Source organism: Delphinapterus leucas, chromosome 3 (assembly GCF_059928025.1).
Source record: "Delphinapterus leucas isolate spDelLeu-1000000601 "Yukka" chromosome 3, BTC_Dleu_Yukka2, whole genome shotgun sequence".
Classification (NCBI taxonomy): Eukaryota; Metazoa; Chordata; class Mammalia; order Artiodactyla; family Monodontidae; genus Delphinapterus; species Delphinapterus leucas.
Window position 1 is genome coordinate 39071487 of NC_143131.1, and position 25580 is coordinate 39097066.

At 37.4% G+C, this 25580-nt stretch overlaps 1 protein-coding gene across 1 annotated transcript in view; it reads right to left on the minus strand.

Moving 5' to 3' along the window:
- Positions 1–231: 231 nt before the first annotated feature.
- HCN1 (hyperpolarization activated cyclic nucleotide gated potassium channel 1) overlaps positions 232–25580 on the minus strand; it is a 124735-nt gene continuing 99386 nt past the window's right edge. Inside the window, exons 7-8 of the mRNA XM_089908562.1 lie at positions 4781–4945; positions 232–1097 (exon numbers count right to left, since the gene is read on the minus strand). Of these exons, the coding sequence (XP_089764688.1) occupies positions 232–1097; positions 4781–4945 (1031 nt within the window). The remainder of the gene's footprint in view (positions 1098–4780; positions 4946–25580) is intronic.

Sequence of the window (25580 nt, forward strand, 5' to 3'; positions counted from 1 at the left end):
ACTGAATGCTAAACAAGTCTTTTGAACTTTTCTTGAGATTTTTAGATATAGATTTAATAGTATATGTGTATATATATATATATTTTTTACATTTTGCGTGTAGGCCAGAGCTGTCTAAAATATCTCTTCATAGTATGCTATAGGGATCTATCAGGAGATAGAATAAAATAAGATCTGAGAATATTCTCAGTTTATTAGAGTATTTCTTTCTGCTTTGACAATGAGCAGGCATCATAAATTTGAAGCAAATCTTGGCTTTTCTGTCTCTGGGTCTGTATGTAAGACTGAGGAAGACTCCCTCTGGTGAGCAGCTGCTGGTGGAGGGGGTGCCGGTGGGACTCCCCGGCTGGGGGGGATGGCTCCCGATGACATCTGTCGGAACAGGGTGACCCGCTGGGGGACCGTGCCCCTGATCCCTGCCTGCAGGCCCGAGCCGTGCACCGTGGTCACGGGTGGAGGGATGGACGCCAGGGACTCGCCCACAGTGGGATGTGGTCTGGAAATCAGGGTGGAAACCTCATGGGGCAGCGAGGGCTGCGAGGCCGAGAGGGGCCTGACATCTCGGGTCAGGCTGGTGTTGTGAAGCGCCTGTGTGCTCTTGTGCACTTCGTTTTTCGGTGCGGAGCTGCTGGGTGTCTGTGGAGTCTGGGGCTGCTGCTTGGTCTGCGGTGGCTGCTGTGCCTGCTGCTGAGTGAGTGACAGCTGGGAAGCAGTGGGGGAGGCGTAGTGGAAAGTTCGAGTGGCTAGCGGGCTCTGAACGGGAGGGCTGCAGACCGCAGTGGCGTAGGAGCAGGGCGAGAGGATGGCCGACGGCTGGGGGGTCTGTGTGCTGGGGCTGGGGGAGTGCAGGTTGCCATGAGACAGACTGGTGGCTGTGTACACCGGCGGAGATTGCGTCCTCCCGCGAGAGGTCGGGGTGGTAGTTGAAGATGTGGAATTCAGGGCTGTCATTTGAGGGTAACTGATGGGACCGATGGCCTGCACCATCTCCCTGTCGTGTTTCACAATCTGCTTCAGGATCTCGTTCTCCTGATTGTTGAAAACTCCAGTGTTCAGATCCTTCTGGAACTTTTGCAGAAGAATTGAATTTTTCTTTCCTGTCAGCGAAAGGAAGATAGGCACTTAGAAAGTCTATAAGTGACTGGTGACAACTCCAAGCGCGAGTGGCTCCTGCAAATAGAATGATGGCAGTGTTTCATAGAAGAGGCTTAAAAGCCAAGCACTCACCTTTAGACACCAAATAGACACACGGCTCCTGTCTCTCATGCTTCCTGTATCTTTCTGGGAAATCTTACCTTCTATACGAGTCAAGTTGAAAAGTCTGTAATATGGCAAAAGCCATCTTACAGAAGAAATGGAGAGATTTGCATGAGGGTTACCTTGGGAGAAGAAAGGGCATTTGGAGCAGGACGGGCCCGAAGTCAAGATTTCAGTTTAAAGCTTCTTTTTCAAGAAAGGACAATGGAATACATACTATGTGACAGGCACCCTACCCAAGGCTTTAGGCAGATTTATTTTATTTAATCCACAACTCTTTGCGGTAAGTGTGCTCATAATCCCACTTCACCCAAAAGGAGACTGGAACATAAGAAGGTTAAGAGTGATGTCCAAGAAAACATAGTTAATAAGTGACAGAGCTGGGACAGGAAACCAGTAGATCTGATCACAGATTTACTGCGGACTATGAAGCAGCCACATCTATATCACGTTGAGTGTATGCTGGAAATGAAGTCTCCTGGACCTCATCCACTTGCTGCACCAGATGCTGCCTTTTACTATGATCCCCTGGTAGTTGTCACATGCAAGTTTGAGAAGCAAAGGCCTTTGCTTTTGACCAGTGCCCTACACCAGTGATTCTCTACTCTACCTGCATATTTTTGTCATCTCTAGAGCTTTAAGAGTTACTTATTTACATCTGCACCCTAACAATTAAATCAGAATAAACAGACATGGGTCCAGATTTTGGTACTTTAAAATAAACTTTCCCCAGGGGATTCTTGTGTGCAGCCAGATTGAGAACTATTTCATAATCTTACTTTTTTTTTTTTTTTTTTTGCGGTATGTGGGCCTCTCACTGTTGTGGCCTCTCCCGTTGCAGAGCACAGGCTCCGGACGCGCAGGCTCAGCGGCCATGGCTCACGGGCCCAGCCGCTCCGCGGCATGTGGGATCTTCTCAGACCGAGGCACGAACCCGTGTCCCCTGCATCGGCAGGCAGACTCTTAACCACTGCACCACCAGGGAAGCCCTATCTTTCCTCTTCTGAGAGGTTGTTGTGAGGATTCAGGGGCATAATGTATGGCAAGCTCTCAGCTCATTCTAGAACCTCAACAAGTATTACCTCTCCTTCTCGCTATTGTCTTTGGAGTGGTTTGCAATAAGGAGATGTTCTCTGGCAAAATAACAATTAGCACCAATTGTAGGTTGATGTAAGAGGGGAAAATCAGTGACTTTTTAATGGCATCATCACCTAGGTAAATATGGTAACTGAAAAGTAAATCAATTTGCCATATCACTAAATAAAGTATCACATCTAAACTAACAAGGAATATTTTCAAATGGAAATGTATGATATAATTTACTTGGCTGCTGGGAAAGGCAATCATTTTAAATGACTGCCAAAATGAATAGTTCTCTCTCTCCTTACAGAATTGTCCTAATTTCCCAAAGAACAAAGACTTCTACGTTAGTAGAAAACATAAATGCTTACTTTGCATATATCCTTAATTAACTATAACATATGCATTTATAAGCAATGGCCACAGCACTGAGAAGGATAATATTTTTTTGTGATCATGTGAATAGTCAATATTTCATAATCTAAGTATCTGGGACCTTGTGGAAAAATACTATAACTTTTAATGCACTGTTAGAATTTTGTGAAGATTAAAAATGGAAATACTCATGCTCACTGGCAATTTTATTGCCTATATTATTGATTGCAAACTGTTTCATGCAAACTTTCTTATAAAAACTTAACTGTAATAAGTTAGATGAAAGTGATGCTCTATCAGATTAACAGAAATTCTCTATTGAAATATCCTGATTTGATGCTTTTGCAAAATATGTTTAGCTGGCTTAGGAAGAAAACTCATATGCTCAGAAATTAGTCTCTGGCTCTACCATGAACACTCACACACCACAAAGAGGGAAGTTATTTTCAAAGTAAGTAAAGATGCTTTTAGGTATACTCGCTTCTTTTATGGGCACTGTCTTCTGGACACTCCGTCCTGTTACATCTTTAAGTTATCAATAAGATTTTTAATATGTGTCCTGTGTCTAATGGTAATGTCCAAATACTACATTTACTTCTCCTAACCTAATTTCAGATCCTTATGCACTCTGTTGTCCTACCAATATAGAAGAAAAGAAAGATGTAAAGTGCAGAAGAAAAGCTGACACAACCATACGTCAATCAAAAGTCCTTACCTTTAATAAAAATGAAGCAGTTGAAGTATCTCTTTGTTTACTTTCCAGTGATCCCAACCCCAATCTCCTTTGAGTTCACTGATTCCTTCATCCCTCCCTAACTCTCTTCAACAATATTCATTGTGTACTAGGTACTGTGAATGTAATAGTAAATTAGATATGATCTCTACATTCATAAAGCTTAGCATCTCTAGAGCAATTTAAATAATAAAAGCAGTGCTGTGATGGAGGAACTTCCCAGTAGTACGGGAGAATATCTCCAGGGTACTCAGACTATTAAGAGGGTGGAAGGTCAAAGAAGGTTTATACAGGGAAGTGATGTCTAAACTGAGATATGAAAGCTAGTAGAGTTAAGCAGGGAAAGGGAACAGAGGAGGGTAGGGTGCAGGAGGAGGATCTGGGTGTGGAAGATGAATGCATATCACCTTCCAACATCAGAGTGTTCTAGCATATCTTGGGAAGTTAACAGCAAGCCAATCTGATCTAACTTTACTATGGCAATTATTCAAATCTTTAAACCAGTGTAACTAGTAAGGTCTAACTTACATATTTTTATTTGAGAGCAGAGAAGATTTTTAAGATAAGTTGATGTTTGCAAAGTAAAGCATCTATGTGGGCACTTCTATGAAGGTTTTTTCTGCTTGAGTCTGTATTACAAACATTTCAAGAAGTTTCTACTGAGACAATGAAAATACACAAGTTTTCAATTCTTAATATAAGAATAAATGTAAAGTTGATCCTTAAAAATGAAAAAAAAAGCCTTATGATAAAATTTAGTTTGTAATGTAGACTCATACTATTGCATTTTTAGTTCTATTTTAATGCTGTGTAGAATTTTTAATCATTGTTTTTTACCTTAAGATTCAAATTGTTTTGGTATCACTGGTGAAATCAGATTGCGTAGCTAGAAAAAATAGAGATGAATAAACAAACCTAGAATACTTAGAAGAGAAAGTTAGATAGAGCCTCAGATCTTTCTAGAAATATGGCTAGAGCTCATTGCTATTTCTATATTTCTATGTTAATTAATAAGCAATCTATATACTAGCATTTGGGACTTATGATTGCAAATATGTATCAGCCCACTAGATTAAAACTAAATTGTGGGCTTCCCTGGTTGGCGCAGTGGTTGAAAGTCCGTCTGCAGATGCAGGGGACATGGGTTTGTGCCCTGGTCTGGGAAGATCCCACATGCCGCGGAGCGGCTGGGCCTGTGAGCCATGGCCACTGAGCCTGCGTGTCCAGAGCCTGTGCTCCGCAATGGGAGAGGCCACAACAGTGACAGGCCCGCATACCACAAAAAACAAAAAACAAAACTGAATTGTGCACAAAGAAGAAAACTGAACAGAGTACCTATCCGATCTAGTCGGTCAATGGCTACTGTCTCAAAGGCTCTTCTCATCATTGGATATTCCTCCAGGACCTCATTGAAATTGTCCACAGAAAGCGAATAAAGACGACAATATGTATCAGCTCGAACACTGGCAGTGCGTCGTCCCTTGGTCAACAGGCAAATTTCTATAAAAACAAAGAAGAAAGATTTGTTTGGCAATTTTCTTTAAAAGGCCATTAAGACCTACCACAACTAAAAGAAAAAAGTCTCATGGTGTGTGAAACCAATGATTAGTAACATTTTCTATTTTATCAGGAAATCCTTTCTGATAATTAAAAGTGCCCAATTTCTAATACTCAATCTTAAAATATTATTTTTTTTAAACAATTGAGGCTTTTGGTTCAAAGGGAAGGCTGTAACAAAATTATCTTCTTCCAGCTCCAATTCCAATTCACCTGAAACAAAAATATGCAGAAGAAAGAATAATAAATCCAAAATGGAGTTGAAAACAGGAAGAGACTATTCTCAGATAGACGTTCTTATGAATTCTGGAAGGCAGAGAGCAGATGGTATTATATAGACAGAAACCAAAGTGAGCCCAAAATCATTGGCTTAGAAAGTCTTATGATTAAGCAAAATTGAATCACAGGTTCAGATGTATGCATTATAGGAATGTTTTATGTAGTTCATATATTCCCAGTAAGATCAGTATAAAAATTATATTCCAAATGTACAGAGGGGATTTTCATTTAAGTAATTTCTAAGGAAAATATTTTGTTGTAATTTTGATTCCCAATATATGGTAAGTAAATATTTGCAAACGTGGATTTTCTTATTAACTAGATAAATAAATGATAAAAGTGAAGATTTTCTATTTCATTTCCCAAAATTTATGTATTAAAATTCTATAGACTTTGCTTCTTTAAAAAATTTAAATAATTGAAAAACTTTGCTTCAAAATAACCTATTTGAAAAAAGGAATGGGAGAAGTGTTTCTGAAATGCACTGTCTTCTAACAAAAGGAAATAAGCAAAATAATTATTGAAAGGGGCCTAAATTCATACTCCTCTGAACTTATTTAAAGAATTTCAGCTCATGTTGATAAACATAGTGAGTAAATTATATGGTAGGCATTATGTCCTTGACGTTAGGGCTGGAAACATGAATCAAACATCATATCTACTTCTGTATTACTTATTTGCTGGTAGTAAAAAGAAAAAGTTCATTTGAATTAAGATTTCATTTAAAATGCAAGCTGGTGAGAGCAATAATATAGAAGGCAGGCACTCTGGGAGTACTAAAGAAGTGCATCTGAACCAATCTGGCAATTGAGAGGATTTTAGGAAATGCCACCTAAGCCACCAATTATGTTGTTACTGTTCATGCTTGTAAACATTTCAAATTTAATAAACAATATTGTGGTTGGGCCAACATGGCAGAGTAGGAAGACCCTGAGCTCACCTCCTCCCATGGGCACACCAAAATTACAAATACATACAGAGCAATGTATGTATGAGAAGGACCTGGAGACTAGCAGAAGAGATTTTCTACAACAAAAGATATAAAGAAGGAACCACAACGAGAAGGGTAGAAGAGGCAGACACACTGTATAGTCAAGACCCATAACCCTGGGTAGGTGACCCACAAATGGGAGGATAATCACTATTGCAGAGATTCCCCTTAGGGAGAGAGGGGTCAGAGCCCCACACTGGGCTCCTCAGCCTGCGGGTCCTGCACCAGGAAGATGACCCCCAGAAAGTCTGGCTTTAAGGCCAGTGCGGCTTGCATTCTTGAGAGCTGGAGGGTTGTAGGAAGTAGAGACTCCGCTCTTGAAGGGTGCACACAAAATCTTACACCCTCCAATGCCCTGTGCAGAAACAGTAATTTGAAGAAGCCTGGGTCAGACCTACTTACTGATCTTTTAGAGACTCCGCTCTTGAAGTGAGCACACAAAATCTTACACCCTCCAATACCCTGTGCAGAAACAGTAATTTGAAGAAGCCTGGGTCAGACCTACTTACTGATCTTTTAGAGCCTCCTAGATTGGCAGGAGGCAACTGGGACACACCCTGAGGACACAGATGCTGGTGGCATCCATTTTTGGGAGCTCATTATACCCCAAGGACACTGATGCTGGCAAGCACCACTTTGGAATCCTCCCTCTACCCTATTAACACTGGAACCCAGCCCCATCCACCAATGGGCCAGTGCCAGCCCTGGGACTCTCTGCGCCATGCAGCCCGCCATGCTGGGACCCAACCCCACCCACCAGCAGCCAGCAACCTCTGAACCAGCAGGAATCAAAGGTACATTAGATGATACAGAGGACTGGATCAGTAAATTGGAAGACAGAGTAGTAAAAATCACCCATCTGAACAGAAAAAAGGAAAAAGGATTTTTAAAAAAAATTAGGATAGTTTAAGGGACCTCTGGGACAACATTAAGCATACTAACATTTGCATTATCAGAGTCCCAGAAGGAGAAGAGAGAGGAAAAGGGGGCAGAGAACACATTTGAAGAAACAATAGCTGAAAAATTCCCTAACCTGGGAAAGGAAACAAACATCCAGGTCCAGGAAGCACAGAGAATCCCAAGGAGGATCAACCTAAGGAGGACCACACCAAGACACATTATAATTAAGATGGCAAAAATTAACGATAAAGAGAGAATATTAAAAGCAGCAAAGTAAAAGCAACTAGCTACAAGGGAAATTTGCATAAGATCATCAGCTGAGTTTTCACCAAAAACTTCGCAGGCCAGAAGGGAGTGGCATAATATGTTTAAAGTGAAGAAAGGAAGAAACGTACAACCAAGAATACTCTGCCCAGCAAAGCTGTCATTCAGATTGGAAAGAGAGATAGAGGTTTTTACAAACAAGAAAAAGCTGAAAGAGTTCAGTACCTCAACCAGTTTTACAAGAAATGTTAAAGGGACTTCTCTAAGCAAAAAGAAAAGGACAGAAATAGAAATATGAAAGTTATAAAAGAAAAAATCTCATTGGTAAAGGCAAATAGACATTAAAGGTAGTAGCCCAACCAAACATAAATAAAACCAAACCAAACATAAATCTAGTAGAAAGGTTAAAAGAGTTGTGCACCTAGAACTAACATAGTGTTGTAGGTTAATTGTACTTCAATTATTTAAAAAAAATATGTAGACACTGGGAGGAAATGCATCAGAATGCTAATGGTAGTTATTTCTGGGGGATGGGGATTACGGGTGATTGTTCTTTTTTACTTCAGGCTTTTATGTAATTCTAGTTGTCTGCAATGAACATTCATTATTGTAAAATTAGAAAGAAAACAATAAATGTGATTAAAAATGAAAAAATAATATTGTGGACTGTTCATGTTTGTGTGCACGTTTGTGTGTGTATTTGTGTGTGTGCACCTTTGGTGTGCGTAGCAAGATAAACCTCTATTGGTCAGTGTTTAAGCATAAAGCATATTATCATATGATGGAATTTGTCAGCTACTCTAATTTTAAAAAAATGTAATAAAAGTATTTTTGACACTACCCCAAAATTAAACTCCTGTGTCACTATAGCACTAATGCCATATTATATAACTTATGATTGCTAAATTATGTCAGACACACTGATGAGAAATGTTTTTATTGCTAAGTGTTGCTTTCAAATCTGTACAAGTTGTCATACAGAATGGTTATAAGCCTCTTGGAAAATAATCCAATGATACATAACAAAGACCTTAAAATGTATCCATACACTTTACCCAGAAATTTCACTTGACAATCTAGCCTAAGGAAATAGTCTGTAATCAGAACAATGTTATTTACATGGTGATATACATTATGCATTTATGTATGCATCTGAAAATATGGGAATGCCTTAAATGAATAATAAGTCAAGATTCATAATCAACTATGTGGCAATTATTAAAAGTAAAGCTTTTAAAGTCTATGTATTAACAGTAGAATGGTCATGAAAGCTTAACAGAGAAAAGCAGGATACAAGGTTTTAATTATAGCATGATAAAAATGATCACATATAGTATGAAAAAAATGACAGTAAAATCTACCAATATGCACTGCTCCGTTGAAGAATATTCTTTTATGTAGATATACTGTTTACATTTTTTTCAACTTTCCTTTATCTAAATTATTTTTATTTGTGGATACATAACTTTTATTTTTTAAAAATTACTTAAAATTTAATATCTAAGTGCACAGAAGAGAAAAAACCCCAAGATATGAAGGAATATAAACAAACATAAAAATAGTGATTACTATTGTAGGTGATTTCCTCAACTTTACCTTTCATTTTTTTAAATGTATTTTTAATTTGGCACTTATATTCTTAATTTACAAATGCTTTCCATTTTCCTATATTTGTTGCTTTCTCATTATATCGTTCTCTTTTGTTGTGAATGTAATATCCTCTATCTTCTGGTAGTTGTTAGAGATCTGGTTTTGAATAATGAATATATGCTACAATATGGATATATTGTATATGGATGAACCTCAGAATGTTTCACAAACATAGTGAAAGAAGCAACACAGGACAGTCCATATAGTACGTGCTTCCACTGATATAAATAATCCAGAAGAGGGAAATCTATAGTGACAGATAACATATTAGTGGTTGCTTGGGGAAGTGGGTGGAAAAGATTAACAATAAGTGGGCAGGAGGAATCTTGTTGGGGTGATGAAAACCTAAGCCTGTTTGGCTTGGCTTTCATAGTGTTGGTTTCATAATTTGGGAAATTTCTAAAAAGATTGAATTGTATACTTTGAATTATATATACATGTTGCAATAACACTGTAAAATGGAAACAAAATGAAGTTTTGTCTTTATATTTTATCTTTATTATATTTTAGTTTCTGTTCTGTTTTCTGAATTCTTTCTCTTTACTCTGGAATCATTGTTTCTGTCTCTGTGTCTAGATCTTTCCCTTGTGTATTGAATGTTTTCTTCAGGTTACCTGTTGATGTCCATTTCTGTTGAGGATGAAAACTCTAGCGATGTGGCAGCATTTATTGATCTGGAGTTTCTCTTTAGGGTGAATAGGTGGGAAGTTTATCCTCAAATTTCCCTAAATGCCAGAATGAGGAGGGCTGTACTCCAAGGTTACCAACATCTCTCTTAATCGTTCTAGTTCTCTGCCTTGTTCAATTACTTTAGAGAAGAACCACTTGCTTTTTTCTCTCCTCAGGAAAATAAATGCTTGGTTACAGCCTGTTCTGCAATGTCAAGGGAGGGACAGAGAGTCCACTGTACCACACAGAGACCTTCCCTAAGTCACTGTTTCCCCTCACTTTTCAGTTGGCCCTCTGTCATCACACTGTCTCTTAGCTAGCAGCTTTTCTGGAGTTTTGCCAGGAGCTTTGTTCTCTTCTTGGTCATAACCCTCAGCATTATATTCCAAGTTCCCTCTACTTTTCCTTCAAGTTTCATCAGTAACCACCAGCATAATTTTAAAAAAATTGTCTTAAACAACAGAAATTTATTTTCTCACATTTCTGGAGCCTGGAGGTCCAAAATCAGGGTGACAGTATGGTTGGGTTCTGGTGATAGCTCTCTTCCTGGTTTGCGGATGGCCAAATTCTCACTGTGTCCTCACATGGCAGAGAGCGCCCCCATCTCTTCCTTTACCAACACTGTCACTAATCCCATCAGGAAGTTCCCACCCCCAGTCACCTCATCTAATTCAACTACCTAAGGCTCCACTTCCAAATACTACCACGTTGGGGATTAGGGATTCAACTTATTGAATTTGGGAGAGACAAGGACATCCAGTCCATAACACCATGTCTCTTGTCCTGAAATACTATTTATGTCCCTCTTGCTCCTTAAAAAAAACTAAGCTAAGAGACAAAAAACAAAAAAACAGCTTTATTGAGGTATAATTGATATACCAAAACTCTGCACAAATTTAATGTATACAGTTTGATGAGTTTGGACATCTCCATGTACCTCTGAAACCATCAGCATATCTGTCACTTCCAAAAGTTTTCTTAACTGCATGTTACAGAATACCTGAATAATACTGGCTTACCAATAAAATAACTTAATTATAAAAATCTGGGAGGCAGGGCTAGTGTGGATTTAGTATCTCAGTGATGCTGAGGCACTGTGCTGGCATGACTTTATTTTCTTGGCCAACCTCTCATGATCACAAGTTCAAAGCAGCAACTACAAGAATTTACATCCTCATACAGTGTCCACAGAGAGGGAGAGAACTTCCTTCCCACATTTCTTTCTTTTTATTGTGAAAGCAAAACTTCATAATATTCCTTTACTACTTTTAATTTGGTATCTGGAAAGGGAAGAGATAAAGACATGTATTGAGGATCATCTTATGTAAAGAAATGGATTTGTATTTACTTTTCTGTATGCTTAAAAATTATTTGAATACTTTTTACAACGAGCCTGTATTTATATATTACTTTTGTACTTTAAAAAATAAATTTAAAAATTAGAAAAAATATAGCTACTCTCAATACTTATAGTCATTTTGGAGACATAGTAAAAATAGATCTATTTCAGCATAGATATAAATATATTCATGTTTTCTCTAAATTATTCTTTGCAAATGATTTTCTGGTTTCTATTGTCTGGAGTCCTCGTCTAATGGATATACAATATACGTAGCTAAATGGAGTGGATGGACATGTGTTACATGGTATAGGTCCCCATAATTAACTGATGAATCAGTTAAATACTGCCTTTGGTATGAGAAGAAATCTTCCTAGAGGATGGTGCTTAAATAATATTTTAGGCCTATATAAAAAAATGAGTACATGTTTTATAAGAAAACTTCAGAGGTGTTATTGTCCAGCAAATCTTACTTCTTCATTAAATTCTATTTAAAATACAATGTACTTATGTAATTCTTTACCTTTTGTGATTTTTTGAATGAAAACTGACATTTCAATTTGGTTGATTTCTTGCCAACTAATGAAGTAGAATGCTATTTTGGTGATTTTCTGCAGCAGTGATGGTTACCTGCTGATTCTGCTACCTTAACAGACATCCAATTTCTTAGGTTATTTTAGAGATTTTTTTTTCTTTTTGGTGTAGAATAAAGAGTATTGGCCTGGGATTAGGAGTCCAGTGTTACAGTCTCAGACTGATTGATCTTGGTTGTGAAGATTTGGACAAATACTTATATTCTCTGGACCTTCATCTATTTATCTGTAAAATGTAAAATTCAATTATATCTCTAGAGTTTTATCAACATTTAATCCATAACTTCAGACTTCGGTCATATTTTATATCTAAACTTCCACCGGTTTTTATATCTTTAGTGTTTCCATGGCATCTGGTAGGTGTTTAATGTTTGCTGAAATGAATCATTGAACCAAAGAGCAACATGTTCTACAAAATGAGTTTCAATCACCTGTGGAAAAACTAAGGGCTAAATATAGATTTTCACTAGCAAAGTCCTTTCAGAAGTTATCTAGTGAGCTGTGTTCATTCCCAACATAAAACTCTTCAGTCTTTATCTCTCAACATCTCTTCAATAATTTCTTAGTGAGAAACAGATCAGATGAGGGTATATTCTAGAAATAGTCACTGGTCCGTGTGAAAACCTATTTAAATAGTCTTTTCTTCTTTTAATGCCTCCATACTCTTTGTTTCCACTGTGAAGAGAAATAAACAATGCCACGCACTTAGCAATGAGAAAAAGTAAACCTGATCATAAAAGAATCTTAGATTTCATGAACTGAATTTCCAGATTCCATATGAATAGAGTAGGTGTTTCTTTGTAAATTAATTTTCTCTTGATAATAAGTTATTTTGGGGATCTACTTATTTTTGTTTTTTGCGGTACGCGGGCCTTTCACTGTTGTGGCCTCTCCCATTGCGGAGCACAGGCTCCGGACGCACAGGCTCAGCGGCCATGTCTCACAGGCTTAGCCGCTCCGCGGCCTGTGCGATCTTCCCGGACCGGGGCACGAACCCGTGTCCCCTGCATCGGCAGGCGGACTCTCAACCATTGCGCCACCAGGGAATCCCGGGGATCTACTTACTGAGTGAAGAGAGTCCTGTGTTAGGTGTTACAGATTGAGTTTTTGTGTATTTACGCTGTGCGTGTGTGTGTGTGTGTGTGTGTGTGTGTGTGTAAAAGACAGAGAGAAAAACCAATTTAGTCATTTGTATCTCATACTATCCTTGGGGCTCCTTAGGAATTATGTAGATATTAGTTCATCACTGTTTTTAATTTCTTGTGTTGTGTTTTCTACTTGTTTCCTAACTATTGACCTTATCTCCCTAGCTAGTTTAAGACATTTTAAAGACAACAGCCATACAGTAACATTATTTTATCCCTAGCGGTGCCTGCTGCCTTGGGTTCTTAGCCCAGTGAATGTGTTTTAAAATGCTGATGAGCACATCAATGATAGTGGACAAACCCCAGACTGACACTAAATTCTAGCCCTTAAGTTTTAAGATGGCATAATAACGGCTCCCCTGCTGAGGATCTTCTCTTCGTAACAGAACTTGCCGAACACTTTAAGCACCTTCTTTAAGCAGCACAATATATCTTTGAGGTTTTTGTGTAATGTATATAAGGAAGAAGGTACCTAGAAGGTTTGGTAATGTTTTCTTCAAGGTGGATATGTCATTACTCACTATCTAGAAAATTAACTTGCTTTTAGGTGCTCAGACTGACTTCCCAAGGAAAATAAAATGAAATATAAAATGAAATGAAATTGAACTCCCAAAGAACAAGCTGAGTGCAGCTTACAGATATAACCTTTTAAAAACAAAAAAATAAAAATAAAAACAGAGTCTTCTGGCATATTTCTAGACTCTGTTGCTTGTTTCAATCTTTCTGCCCTTTTTCCTTGTTTGTCTACCCTCTGAGAGCTCAACTAGCAGTTTCCTAGTGGCATAATCACTGCTTTAAAAGTCTTAATGCAAATTTACTTGGAAATATATCCTTTCATCTGGATACAAATTTCTAAATGATAATTAAGTTCACAAGTAATGGGAACTTGGCATATTAATTTTAGTTCTGCATTATTCTCCTGTTTTCCTCTACACGGTAAGTTATTTTCTTTACAGGTTAAGTTATTTCACTGACTCAAGAGGGAAACCGAGAGTAATGCATTCCATCACAGGAGTATTATAAATCTCTGTTTCCGTTTTTCAGCATCATAAGAAATGTGTCCCGGGAGATTAAATTTGGCCTAACACACACTATATATATATATACTTTTAATAATCCTTAGGGTATGAGATATATCAACCACCCAATGCTATTTTTGCTGACATTAGTTAACCCTGATTATAAATATTTCAGTCCACCTGACATCACCATCACCTATATAAACAGTCATTTTATAAGGTAGGGCAAATGGCCTCAAGAATTTTGCAACTCAGAAATATTTCTATGACCTCTAAAACAGAGCTTGATATTGCAGTAACACAGAGTTAATCATGAACTTATGACATGTTTTGTAAGGTAATGAAAGTGTTTAAACCTGAGTTTCCAGAATTTATGGGAAAATTTGTGCTCAGCTGCTCATAGTAACCTAAGCAAGAGCTGCTTCCTTCTTTTATACCCCATATGATGAGCTAAAAGTAATTCTCTGCTGTGCATTAAAATACTAATTTCCTAGAAATTACTTGGGTTTCTAATCCAGTGCCTCATAATAATGTGCAAGAGGAAATATCACTTTTTTTTTTTGGTACGCAGGCCTCTCACTGTTGTGGCCTCTCCCGTTGCGGAGCACAGGCTCCAGACGCGCAGGCTCAGCGGCCATGGCTCACGGGCCTAGCCGCTCCATGGCATGTGGGATCTTCCCAGACCGGGGCACGAACCCGTGTCCCCTGCATCGGCAGGCGGACTCTCAACCACTGCGCCACCAGGGAAGCTCGGAAATGTCACCTTTTAGTTTTCTATTTGTATTTGTAATCTTTCCATATTTATATTAGTGAACTAGTAAAATATCACCTCTTATGGCATGGTGAGGTAACATTTGGCTTAAAGCAATTTGTATATCAAGCTTGGCTGGTAGAAGAAGCACTTTAAGTGTCAAATGGATCTAAATAAGGATCTAAAGAAATTTAGAGTAGGATAAAACATAAAATAGATGTAAATTTTGTAGTATTGATATTTGATGTATTTTGAAACATTTCACATTTTTAAAATAATTTTCTGAGAGATTAGATATAACATATTTCCCAATACAGATATATACTATATATAGATAGATTTTATAGTATGACAGCTATTCTAATAAACAGAAAACCCAATTCTGCTTTTTCTTCTAAATATCTAACTGAATATTTCAATTCCCAGAGAAACAGTGGTACTTACACAATTATTAGTGTCCCCTGCTGCAGCTCATGCAGTTATTTATGATTATTTATTCATTTAAAGTTATTATCTTGTCAAACTAATCTTAGCTCTCCCCATATGTTTGGTCAATTCATTTCTCTTAAAACACAAGGTTAGGGTGGTCACCTGGGGCTCTGAGTATTGACTCTAGTAGCGACACCTCAGACAACTTATGCACTGGCAAAATTGTTATGAGATTTACCTAAAAAAGTGCCAGTAAAGTGCCCGGTACAAGCCTAGTGCAGTATGGACACTCTCACAACATGAGTTCCTTTTTCCCTTATGTTTCTACTCCTTTCTCTGTATCTTTTCCTGTGATTTTGGCTCTACCTGCTAGAACCAAGGAAAAAGTAATGCTTCATAGATCAAGTAACCTTCCAAATTTGTGAAATATAACAGCCATCTCCCACACCCTCCACCCTCTCATAAACAATTTGTTCATAAACTAACCATCCCAATTCTTTAGACTTGTCTCAAGTAAGATGGCTTCACACCGATGGACACCTTTTCTTAGTTACCCCAGAGAGAATTCATCTTTGTGCTTCTACTCTACTTTGATCATCTTGCATCTTAGCCTCTACAGCACATTATTACACTTATTTGTCTACATGATATTTCTCGATGCTAAACTATAAGGTATTCAATGAAAAGTACAACAATCACATTTGCAGTGTCTAGCCCTTACCATAGATTTAGTCACACAATATCACTTGGTTCACGGAGCAAGGAATGAATGAGTCAATCAACTGATGAGAAGCAGAAAGACTTACACCGGATTGGAAACATTCTTCATAAAACAAGGTGCTCACATTTGAACACAACATTCCAAATAGCCAGATTTTTTGAGGAGCATTGATTGGTCCTATTCATCAGATGCTACGTCACGCTTATCTTTTATCTGGTTCCTATTGATTACAAACACTCTTAGGACATTACTGTTCCATTCTGTTGGATATGTGGAGGTTTCCATTAAGGTTTATACTTTTCACTCCTTAACCTCTCTCCCCTTCCCCTTCCTTAGGATGTCTGTCTGTGTCTTTACATTCCTAACGTCTGCATAAAATCAGCTTCACACAATACTATTTATAAACTGACATCTACTATACATTTATACTACTTGTCATCGGCAAATTACAATACTTATGGACTATCACAGTGATTTTCAGAATATCTATGGTGTAGATAAGAAACAATCACTGCTAGCCCCACGTTAGCCCACATGATATACAGAAGATTAAAGGGGATGTGTTATGTGATTGGAACAAAAATCACATAAAAATATCAAAGCCAAGAAGAGTAAGACTACAGTTTTCCTGCTTCTATCCATCTTTAAAAATCTACCAGACCACTCCAAATCTTTCCTTCTGGTTTTAAATCTACCAGCACTCAACTCTTTAAAAGTTAATCAAACACCTTGAATTATAAATGCCTTTAAAAAGCAGTCAGCTTTTTAAAAATTCATCAAACGATTTCGGCTCTTAGATACCTCAAGTGTTTTCTGAAGTAATATCTTGACAGCTCTGTTTTCCTATGTGGTTTAACATAAAATTTTAAAAAGAATAGCAGGAATAATAGTCTAAATAGAAAATATATTCACTAGATAATTATGAGGTGAGTCTACTACAGGAAAAAAGTTGTTTGTCTCCAAAATTTACCCTGGTTCTCTCTCTTTATTCTCTTTTTTGCACAACACACATACACGTGTGGATGATAAAACAGAGATTTAAATACACATTTTCTTGGCTTATTGAATGTAAAAGTCAATGATCAACTGATTCAGACTGGATTCTTTAGCGCAGTGTTTCCCACATTTTAATATGCATAAGATCACTTTATGCACATTAGTGTCTTGCTGAAAAGAAGATTAGGATTTAGCAAGTCTGGAGTGGGGCCTGAGACTGCATTTCTAACAAGTTCTTAGGTAATGCCAATGGTGGACTTTTTTTGGAAATGAATTCTTGTAGCTATCAAATTTGCATCTAAAATAGGGTTCTTAGTTTAAGATAAGTTGGGAAAAGGTGGCAAAAAGAAATGGAATTTAAGGGATAGCATAAATTCAAGTCAATGAATGATTTCCTTGTACCAGCACGTTGGAGGAAACTATGGGAAATATAAAAGAAATGAAAGATACTGATCCTGACTCAAAGCTTTTATAATTAATTAGAAATTCAAGTACAATATATAACAAAAGCTTGAGAATAATTCCAAAGCTAAAGCGTTTGCTAGTGACTTTAAAGTTTATAAAAATCTAAAAATCCAGTTCTGTACAACTTTGGTGGCATTAAAGGCCTTAGGCTCTGAAAGAAGTGTAGAAATTGCACTGCTTAGACCATGAGGATGGAGAGGACAGGAAAAAAAGGAAGCGGGGTGGGGAAACAAAGGACATTAGAATGAAATAATCATGAGCACAGGTTAAGAGAACAGTTTATAAGGAGGTTTTCATGCAATGGCAGAAACAGCAGCTTCACAGGATCGTAGGATTTTGATTTGGCATAGAGAATATTCCTCTAAAGATAAGAAGTTGGGTCTCAATCCACAATGGTATTGCAATGCTCTTAAGGAAGAAATTTGTTTATAAAATATTGTCTTAGGAAAGGAGATTATATGAAATAGAGAGGGGAGTTCTAACTCTCTAGATATCATGCCAAATATGGGAAAGACACTCAACTTCTTTCTCTCTTGAAGGCAAATTTATTCTCTTTCAAATCTTTTGTTTCATGACACAAGCATACTAATTTATAATTGGCTTGTAAAATGAACTAAGAGGGAGGTTCTTACCAGTTAAAACAAAGAGTTGGAAAGAAGTTTTGATAATAATTTGGGATATGAGGTGATGGGAATTTGCCTGAAATAAAGCTATAGCACCCAGAAATGATCTCTTCCAAGAATTCCTGAGAAATGAAGCTTCAAAAGAGCTTGAAAGGTGATGAGGCATCCACAATTTTGAACCTAGATGTGAAGGAAAACCACTAACGGGTAACTGTGCTGTGAGTGAAGATAAGATGAAAGGTTGTTTTGGGAAAAAATCAAGCAAACCTTTGGCATCCAGAGAAAATCAGGCAAAACTCTGGTATCCAAAGAAATTTTCATTCCGCAGAAATCTACCTGACATTAAGCCAGCGGCTCGTGTCTATCAGATTGGTTAGAAGCAGTAGTTATTTGTGTGTACAAGTTTGCAAGCTTTTATCATATGACTCTGAATATCTGTGATAACTGATTCCAAGATTGATGCCTATCTCAGAAACAGTTATCTGTAACCTGGTCAGCAGCCCATGGGATGGCCTGGTTGGAGAACTCGGGGATGCTTTATATTGGATTGTGACTAATTGGCCTAATTATACCTTCTCATGGGGAGACTGAAAGTAAGGTATGAACATCCAGAAAAGCCAGAGAGTGCATAAGTTACGGGACTGGTGTATCCCTAAAGTGGTTCTTGGACCTCAGGAATCACTGCATTTCCTAAGGGACATTCTTGCTTGCCACAAAGTTGGCCTCTGACTGTCCTGAGGTGATGTGCTGTGCTTCCTTTCTTCATGTGCTCCCTTACAATAGACTCTGTCACCTCAGCTGACTTGGGCTTGACTCTGTGCCTTTTGGCTCAAAAGCACCTCACCATCCACGACCTCTTTCTAGATGTTCACAGCCGTCCATTTTATTAAAAGCCTCTACCTTTTCATTTCTTTCCTGCTCTTGAGAGACTGCAGTGAGTTCTTCATCCATAGAGAGGCCTTGAAGTGAGTTGAAAACTAATATCCTACCGATGGAGTTTTCATTTTCTACTTCTGAGTAATCCAAAGTATCAGAAGAGAGGTCAGCTGGAAATCTCTTTTTGTGCAATATAATAGCAAAAATTTATTAGGCAAAAAAGCAATCCTACTAACATCTCCCCTCCAAAAAAAAAAACAAACGAAAAACAAACCCAAAAAACAACCCAGGCACATTCAAAAATTAATCCTAACAAAAGCAAATATCTGTTTATCTCTTCTCACCCCAAGAAACATTACTCTATGTGACAACAAATGAGCAAATTTAAGGTAATAATTACAATCATAAAAATGACACTGAAGTTTTGAATTTAAAAGTTTGTGTGTAGGTTCAAGTGTGTACTGAAATAATCTATGTCAGTAATTAGTTGGTTTAGTTAGCAGCATGTATTAGTTGACAGGGGTAGAATGCATTAAAGGGATAATAATAGTAAGTAAAGTATGTTTTATTGAATGCTTTTACCTATATTATCGTATTCAGAATGAGTTAAATTTGGAAGAAAGGCTAGTTTTAAAATGAGAGGTTATATCAGGAGTCCTTCAGGCAAATGCAACCATCATGTTTGTTTGCTACTGAGTTAAGAATAGTTTTCATATTCTTAAAGGTTTGTAAAACAGTAAATAAATAAAAAGACAAATATGCGACAGAGAACACACATGGCCCACAAAGCCTTAAATATTTACAATTTGGTTCTTTCAGAAAAGGTTTGTCAACTCCTAGGTTAAATAGATTGTTTTCCCTTCCACATAGATGACATTTACTATATCTTAACTTAGTCAAATAACAAAATCTGGAAGGAGTAGAAATCAGTGGGCTAAAGATGCATGAACCATGTTTTAGCTTGTTATTTTAAGCAAAGTGAACTGAAGAATTGGGTCAAATGCCCCAACAGTTTATCTGAACTACATTTAAAAAAATTCCTCCCTGACCTACTTGGTCAGTATGATAAATGGACACCAGGACACTCTTCCACCAGAGATGGTCTGGCTCTCATCCTGGAGAAAAGCTTTATAAGCCTAACTGAGATGTGATTCCATCCTTTTCAAACCATATCCAATAAGAGCTTCACTTAACCAGATACTCAGTCAACCAGCATTTTCTTCTCAGGTTTGTGCAGAAGTTTGGGGTAGAGGGAACACATCTAAAAAGATGAAAGATACAAAAAGGGCTAATTTTTTCTTAATATTTTGATTGTTAAGGTTTTTATTTTAGAATATTTTAAATACATAAAAAAGAAGAATAGTATAATAGTATAGTATTAAATACTAGTAGGATAGTATAATATCATAGTCTAATAAACTTGTATAGTAGTATAAATAATAACAGAAAAATAAATCCCCATATGTTCATCACCCGGCTTAAATAATTACTGACTCATAGCTAAACTTGTTTCACTGATACCTCACATATTTCCCATCTCCTTTATTATTTTGAAGTAAATTGCAAATATATTAATTCAACTGCAAAATTTCCATATGCATTACTAACATAAAAATCACCATAAAAGTTAACAAAAATTTATTAATATTATCAAGCATTCAATTAGTGTTCAAATTTCTAAGCAAGAAGAAATTTTGTATGGAGGCAATTTCCATATCATGTCACAACTCTCTCCCCTTCCTAGAGGAGCCTAAACAGAAATGTACCCTAGAACCTATACACTTAAAATAATTAAAAATAAGTTTTGTAAGATGAAAGATATGCAATCCGTTATAAAACCGTACCAGCACAAGAAAAGTATATTCATGTGTTTCAAAAAAAGGATATTAACCTATTTTAAAAGAATATCAATTGAAAACAAAAAGGGATTTTGTTGCTGTTGAACACTAGTAAAATATAACTAAAATACCTTATGCCTGGAATGTTGACTTATCAAGGTAGATCCTTATTTACTATTTTTTTGCATCATCATTATGATCATTAGCAGAAATCCATAAACAGAAGGATGGATGGCAGTTGAAAATTCAGAGGTCATGTGAGAATGAAGGAAGAGCTGAAACGATCTCAGGAGAAGAAACAAATTCAAGAAACCTAGTTCTTCTTGTTATCGGACTTGTATTTAGTATTGGACCTGTGTTCTACTATTATAATCAGACTGAATGAGAGTCTTTAGACCAGGGTTTCAGGGTTTCTTTGTCCCTACTGGCATTTGGATCTGGATAATTATTCGACGTCAGGAGTTGTCCTCTGTGTTGTAAAATGTTTCCCTGAATCTCTGGTCTCTATCTACCAGATGCCAGTAGCAAACCAATCACACTAGAAGCACCATTACTATTGGACTGACAGTAGTGTTGATGAGGACATAATTTTGGTCTCACGTCTCCATAAACCCTGCTCTAAAAATCTAAGGTGGCGAAACACTTTTGCTTTGTGTCTCTGTACAACTTTTACATCATCTCTACAACAGAAGCTTAAAATTATGTTTTAGATATCAAAGTATTCATAATTAAACTCTTTGGGACATTTGCTTTCATTATACCGTCTTTTTTGTATAATCTTGGAACACTGTAAAGGGAATGCTAATCACTTTATTAATGAGAGAAAGCTATTAAAACACATTAAAAATGCTTTTTTGAAAGCTCCATCGATTTTCCTTTCCCATTCAAGTCTCCAGTAACTCCAGTTGGTTTACTAGTTTAATTAAACAGGATAAAAGAAATCTGCTAAAGAGTCCATGACATTTAGATACAGAAAAAAAAAAAAAGAAAAAGGATACTAAAATTTATATTAGTGTCAATAAATAGTAACCAATGTGCAAACTGTTGATTGCAGATAAAGTTTGATTAAGTTGGGGCTTTCTGACAGTGTGTGGGGATACAAAATCATTTTAAGCTATGCAAACAAAGAATAGAGGGAAACTCTGTTATGTGGACACAGCTCACATATGAAGGTGTTTCTTTACTGTTGGGATGCCTGGTTAAATTTTATAGTATTTCCTCTGATATAAAAGCAGAAACTTTTTTTGGTAGGGAAAAATGAATGAAATATGTCCACTATGTATCATGTAACACTATCATATAATACCACAAGCAAGAGCCCCGGCAAATTGCTTATTGTCATGGTGATGACTGATTCCATGGAGTAGATGGGTGGGTAATCTGTGTCAGCCCAGTTAAAAAAGGTGCAGTGTTGGTGCAATATCTATCCATGGAAAGCCCTTACCCAGAAACTGTTTTGTTGTTGTTCTCCATTTACAACTATCTGGAATTATCTTACTATTTCCCATTTTTATTGTCTGTCTCCTTTGATGAGAATGTAAGCTGCAGGAAAGCAGGCTATTGTTTCTCTTCCTCACTACTGTACTGTCATTACCTACAATAGTAACTGACACTTTGCAACTGTTCAAAACCTATTTGTTGAGGAACTAATTAATAATTTAATTAATGAGGTGGTTATGATATATTCAGGTATTATGGACCAGTAACATTAAGAATTGTTTAATTAGGATTTAGAAATTGTCAGTATATGTTTTTTTCTAGGTTTGGACACAGATTAAAAAACAAGAAAAATCAATAAAATAATCATCCACCCAATCACCATCAGTGCATAAAAGAAAAAAATATTTTAACATAGAAATAGCGAGAGTAATTTCAAGATAAAAAATAAGCACAGAATAAAGGGCGGGACAGTTAAACAAACTCATCTTTAAAGGATAACTCACTCCACTGTTATTATATTACTTATTTCGTCATAGACCAGTGATGTGCGAGCTTGTCCACTGGGCTTTAGGGAGACAGCTACAAAAAGTGGCTTTCCATCAAGAAACATGGAGAGGAAATGAATAACTATTAATTGTTATTTTTATCACGAGCGCATATGTTTCTTCTGAGCCCCAAACTACTGAGTTAGTCTAACCATAAAATGTCAAAATATATATATGGTAAAGAGTGCTCGGTAATTGGTTTTAGGGTCAGAGGTTTGTCTTTACTCTTCTTATCCTCATTGCCAAAGCCCCTTTTGCTCAATAACTTTCCCTAAAGTCTGGTACGTCTTCTCAGCTCCCTTCATTCTCCTACATAAAGATTTAATGATGGCCTGTATCTTCCCACAATAGGGATAAATTGTCTTTTCCTCTGCAGAGAGAGAGGCATTCTATCAAAAGTGTTTGTTTTCATAGCCTAATTGACAATTAGCATACTAGAGAGCATAACTGGATAGGGACCTCTGTTCCCTCTCTCCTATTATGTAACTTCAGAATTTTATATAAGAATTCTGGGGCTTCCCTGGTGGCGCAGTGGTTGAGAGTCCGCCTGCCGATGCAGGGGACATGGGTTCGTGCCCCAGTCCGGGAAGATCTCACATGCTGCGGAGCGGCTGGGCCCGTGAGCCATGGCCGCTGAGCCTGTGCGTCCAGACCTTGGCCTTGTTGAGGACAGATGCTTCTAGTAATATATAGAATAGTTATAGAAAAAAAGATAGTGTTATAAACGTGGATCCAGAAACTCGCGAGAGGTGGATAAGGAAATTGAATTTTACCCCTAATGATAGGTACATCAAAAGCTTCTTTTGTTTTCCTTGTCAATATCTCAGAGCACTTCCTATGGGAACTAGGTTGTTCTAATATTAGTGGGAGGAGGAGAGACTTTTTCAGCTAGGGCTTCTAATCTAAACCATACAACACAGAAAATCATTTCAGTGACTATTTTATTAATTCTCACAAGGATGGTACATAAGTAGTACCATTCTAGATACGTAAGTGCTAAGTTAATTCATCACTTGTGATATACACTTTTAGACAATAGAGCTTGATTCTGTCTAGGCTCTGGTTCATAAGGGCTAGAGAGTAGTAGACTAAATTGGGAGAGGAGTTAATAAGTTACAATAAGTTGTAATAGCAACAGAGATACACATAATTTTGTGGGAATTTCTGCTCTCATGTTAGTGGCAGCTTTCAGAAGGGAAATTCATTTTCCTAATTTATTGTGAAACAGGTTCATCTTAATCTTTATTACGTGATTTCAGGCCCCTGGTACTGCAAACAGACTATTGATCCTCCTGGACATTTACAAGCTGCTTGTTCCACAGGCATTCATTCATCAACTCAACAAACAGATATTGGGCAAACACTTGTATGAAATAGTTGCAAACATGGCAGATGTGGCTGATATACTATATGATGCATTCTTAGAACGTGTAGTCTACCAAGCCCAAAACCCAACTCATCTCTTATTTCCTCTCACTGTAACCTTGCAAACCTGCTTTATCTATACTCACTGTCATGGCAAATGGCATCACATCCACCCAGTCATCCAAACCATAAATATGCTACCATTTGTGAATCCTCCCTTTCTCTTATTCTCCATAAAAAAAGCAGGACTGCAATTTCCCCTGATTCTTTTTCTTTAGTATCTTTCCTAATCCTCTGCTGAAGATTAATTTAAATCCTCATAACTTCTTGACTGGGTTATTTTAAGACCTTTCTAACTATCTATTTACTTGTGCAAGTGCCTTCCTCTATGAGGATACTTATTCCCAAACGCAAATTTGACCATTCCAGTCCTCGTTTTAAAAGCCTTCGATTCTTGTCCATTGCCTGTAGGATGAAATCCTAATTTCTTGCAAAGACATAGATCCACATTCACTCATCTGCTGCAGCCTGGCTCCCACTCTACGTCCCAAACATTACGACGACTGTACGCGCATTTCCTCAAACCACAGTGCTCTTGCCATCCTCTGCTTTTACACTTGCTGCTCCTTCCCTTTGGAACGCTCACTCCACAAACATCCCCTCAATCTGCCATCTCCTATTCAGTCTTTGAAACTCACTTTAGGTGTCACCTCCTTCAGAGAGATTTTTTTTTTATTTTTTACAGATTCCTCCATCTTAAGTTGTCTTTTTTTTTTTTTTTTTTTTTTTTGGTGGTACGTGGGCCTCTCACTGTTGTGGCCTCTCCCGTCATGGAGCACAGGCTCCGGACGCGCAGGCTCAGCGGCCACGGCTTACGGGCCCAGCCGCTCTGTGGCATGTGGGATCTTCCTGGACCGGGGCACGAACCCCTGTCCCCTGCATCGGCAGGCGGACTCTCAACCACTGCGCCACCAGGGAAGCCCTTAAGTTGTCATTTTATCTTACGCTCTTAATGCACTGAATTGTGCTGATCTGCATATTGGTTTCACTTCTTACATGTTTACTTTCTTGAAGGCACACTGATTACAGGACACAGTGACTGGCATAAAGCAGAGTCTCCATAAAGCTTGTTGAACAAATGAATATTAGTTAAATCATAAACTGTTAATATTCTGTTGATTATATTATTTATAACAAAATTGGTATTTAATTTTAATGATTATTAGTATGCAATAATAGGTGGAAAATAATTTTATGATGATAAATCAGTTAGGAAGATATTGATATGGAATGGGGAAGCAAATGATGAATGAGAAACAAAATACATTTGTATGTATGTATGTATGTATGTGTATGTATGTATATGTATGTATGTGTGTGTGTATGGTTATTCCAACACACATTATTGAAGATCTGCAAAAGCCAGGGCCAGGGAATAGAGTTACAAAGTTTAAGAGGATCTAGTCCAATAGTCAAGCACAGATAATTTAATTGTAATATCTTCAGTAAAACGATAGAAATACGCTGAGAATACTATGGACCAGCCTAGAGGTTCAGAGCAGGCTTATTGGGAGACTGAATATTTTGAAGAATAAATTCAAAGTAAACAAGTGAAAAAGAGGAATGACAAGTTTGCGCCACATCTGAAATGTTACTAGCTATTACCTTTGACCATGAAAT